The 3,479-nt window shown below is 58.6% G+C and overlaps 1 protein-coding gene across 2 annotated transcripts in view; it reads left to right on the forward strand.

The window, feature by feature from the left end:
• Positions 1–8: 8 nt before the first annotated feature.
• The window catches only part of METTL13 (methyltransferase like 13), a 5,518-nt gene continuing 2,047 nt past the window's right edge, over positions 9–3,479 (forward strand). Inside the window, exons 1-4 of one of the 2 annotated variants that reach the window (XM_010289718.1) lie at positions 9–116; positions 559–1,306; positions 2,274–2,473; positions 3,093–3,288. In XM_010289718.1, the coding sequence (XP_010288020.1) occupies positions 601–1,306; positions 2,274–2,473; positions 3,093–3,288 (1,102 nt within the window). In that variant the 5' untranslated portion in view covers positions 9–116; positions 559–600. The remainder of the gene's footprint in view (positions 117–558; positions 1,307–2,273; positions 2,474–3,092; positions 3,289–3,479) is intronic. The other variant, XM_010289717.1, reaches the window with a different exon arrangement.

Raw genomic sequence — 3,479 nt, forward strand, 5'->3', positions numbered from 1 at the left:
CGGCCCGGTACTGGGATCGGTTCTTCCGGCAGCGCGGCCAGCGGCCCTTCGAGTGGTACGGGGCCTTCCCGGAGCTCTGCCCCGTCCTGCACAAGTACGTCCGGCCCCGCGACAAGGTGAGCCCCGTCTGCAACCCAGAGCCGTGTGACCGGCCGAGCGTCCCGGGACCGTGCCGGCCTTCTCCTGGGCGGCGAGCTCAGCGCCGCCGTGTCCCGACTTAAGCTGCCATCGTGCGCTGACACAGAAGATGCAAAGCCCCCAGTGTGCCATAGCAAGAGGACAGGAGAGACCCCCGAGTTGCCCTGGGACAGGGAGCTCTGGGGGTTAAAACACCCACATCATCCCCACAAGGGATGCAGCAGATGCATCGCTTCTGTGCCCGTGTGGCTTTTCCATAGAGAAATGTTGTCTCGGGGCCCTAGAGACCCAGTCCCACTGGTTTGCAGGTTCTGCGGGTGTGGTTTTCACAGAGGGCTCGTGGCCGTGGCTGATATTTGCTCGTAAAATGCTTTGGGGCGCGTTTCCAGGGCGTTCTCACCATCTTGTGCCACTCCACAGGTTCTGGTGGTGGGCTGCGGGAGCTCAGAGCTGAGCGAGCAGATGTATGACATGGGGATGTGCGAGGACATCGTGAACATCGATGTCAGCGACGCCGTGATCCGTCAGATGCAAGAGCGGAGCAGGAGCAAGAGGCCAAAGATGAGCTATCTGCTGATGGACATGCTTCAGATGGAATTCCCTGACGCCCACTTCCAGGTGGTTCTGGACAAAGGCACATTGGACGCCATCCTCACTGATGAAGAGGAAGGCACTCTAGCCAAGGTGGACAAGATGTTTGCCGAGATCAGCCGGGTCCTGCAGGTAGGAGGGCGCTACCTCTGCGTCTCTTTGGCTCAAGCCCATGTGCTGAAGAAAGCAGTGAAATACTTCTCCCACGAAGGCTGGGTTGTGCGTGTCCATCAGGTGGCTGGCAGCAGGGACAACCAGCAGTTTGTCCTACCTGTCTTTGTCTATGTCATGACAAAGTTCAGGAAGATCCCCGGCTCAGCACCACAGATTCTGGAGATCTGCCCTGAGGAGCAGGACAAGCCAATGCGGGTGGAGAGCGCGGAGCAGCTGGTGGCAGCAGTGAAGGACAGGCAGTATTACGCCCTGCTCTGCAGCCAGCTGAGCAAAACCCCCTGCGGGGAGCAGGTTTCCCTGGATCTGTGCAACAAAGAGAGCGGGAGGCCTCGCTACACACTGCATGTGGTTGACAGCCCCTCAATGAAACCTTCCCGGGACAATCACTTTGCTATCTTCATCAGTGAGTACAGCCTTTCCTGCCCACAATGGGACGGCGCTCTGGCCAGGAGCTGCAATATGGGCCTGGCCCTGCTGAAATTGTGGTTGGAGAGAGAAATAACCTACTTGTGCGGGGTTCGGTTGATGGTTTAGTCCTGGCTTTGTGGTGGGACATGTGTTTGCCTGGTGGTGCAAGCAGAGGTCTGGCGCAGAGCTTTTTGGCTGAGTGGATGCCCATCTGGCAACAGAGGCACACTGCCAGCCCTGCCTCCAGGGTGATGGTTCCTTGATGCTGGTGACAGCCACCGTAGCATGCCACTGCATAAAGCCAGAGTACAGTGGATGCAGCCGGAAAGGCATCGCTGGTCTGTGCGGGCATCCTGACTTGCCAGGGCCAGGCTGCTCGGGGCTGCGCTTTGCTTTTGTGCTTGTACCTCGCAGAGACACATTGGGCTTTGCCAGCAGCACTGTTCCCTCCCTGCGTGCCTGCAAAGCTGGGGCTTAGCACAGCCTGGAGACAGGTTGTGAGGCTGTTGGATGCCCGCTTCTTAGCTTAGGCTAGATATTAGGAAAAATTTGTTTACTGAGAGAGTGGTCAAGCAGTGGAACAGGCTGCCCAAGGAGGTGGGGGAGTCACCATCACTGGAAGTGTTCAAAAAATGTGTAGACGTGGCATTTCGGGATATGGTTTAGTGGGCATGGTGGTGTTGGGTTGATGGTTGGACTTCATGATCTTAAAGGTCTTTTCTAATCTTAATGATTCTGTGATTCTGTTATTCTTACGAGGTCTGGCTTTTCCAGCCTCCTGCATGAGCCTGCCCAAAACAGGGAGGGTCCTGGCTCTCTTGATGGTTGGTAGAGCACAGCTCTAGGCACGCAGTGGTACCTCCTCATGATGTCTTGCCATTCCCTACAGCTCCTCTCTTGGAGGCTGGGGTGGTCGCTGAGGGACCAGGACTGACCCAGGCTGATGGCTGCCCCTTCTGCAGTCCCACAGGGCAGAGAAACCGAGTGGCTCTTTGGGACGGAGGAAGGGCGGAGGCAGCTGGCCACAAGCGCGGGCTTCGGGCGCCTGGTCACTGTGGCCCTGCACAGGGAGCAGCACTATGAGGGAATGGCTGGCATCCAGGCGGAGCTGTCGGGGAAGGTCATGGAGCTGGCCCCGCCGGGCCTCCCTGCCCGGCAGCAGGTGAGTCGCACTGCCCAGCCCCCTCACTTGGCTTCCCCAAAACCGAGGCCAGGCTGGCGCTCTGCCAGCAGCAAATTAGTCTTCTCTGAGGGAGACCAGGCTGCAACACGTGAGCTGGCTGCCTTGGTGGGGAGAAGCCTGGCCTCAGGTGTAGCTCCTCTTGGTTTTCCCTCCAGCTGGCTGCCTTTGCTTGGAGGCAGGATTTGAGGTGCCTGCATGGCAGGAGTTGGTGTGAAGTCCTTACCCTCCAAAACCCAGTATCCCAAGAAAACCAGGCATCCCGAAACCCTGAGAGCATTTGTCCCCTTCTTAATCCTGGCTTTAACTTCTTCTGTCCCTTTTGTCTCCTCTTTCCTGCCCCAACTCCCCAAACCTGAGCTCTTGCAAGAAATCTTGGGGTGTCTGCTCCCTGTTCCCCAATGCATGTGTATGGGAGGGAAGCTGGCTGGAGACCATGTGCTGGTCCCCAGCTCCCCTGTGGCTGCCTGCAGTGTATCCTGCTGGTCCTGCACTGTGTCTGCTTTGTCCCAGCTCATCAGCCGTGGTCAGGATGACGGGAATGCCAGGGTCGGTTCCTGTAGCCTTTCCTTGCCCACACCAGTCCTTGTCCTTCCTGCAGGTGCCCTTCCTCTCTGTGGGAGGGGACATCGGGGTGCGGACGGTGCGGCACTGCGACACCAGCCCCCTGAGCGGGGAGTACGTCGTGGAGGACGTGAAGGGGGACGGCACCTGCTACTTCCGCCGCCTCGTCTTCCTCCGCAACAGGAATGTGGTGCAGTCAGAGGCTCGGCTCCTGGCCCCCACGCCTCTCCCAGGTACGTGGGGCAGCCAGGAAGGGGCAGGGGCCAAGGGTGACACTTCAGGGTGACAGAGAGTAAGATCGATACAGGATGAAGATAAAAGTCCTGCTGGGACCTGCCTGCCTTGTCCCAGAGCAGCTCTGGGAGCATTTTTACACTACACTGCTTGTCTTGTGGGTGGGACAGGGGCTGGGGCTGGGGCTGGC

The sequence above is a fragment of the Phaethon lepturus genome, unplaced genomic scaffold (genome assembly GCF_000687285.1).
Source record: "Phaethon lepturus isolate BGI_N335 unplaced genomic scaffold, ASM68728v1 scaffold42126, whole genome shotgun sequence".
In the NCBI taxonomy this organism is placed as follows: Eukaryota; Metazoa; Chordata; class Aves; order Phaethontiformes; family Phaethontidae; genus Phaethon; species Phaethon lepturus.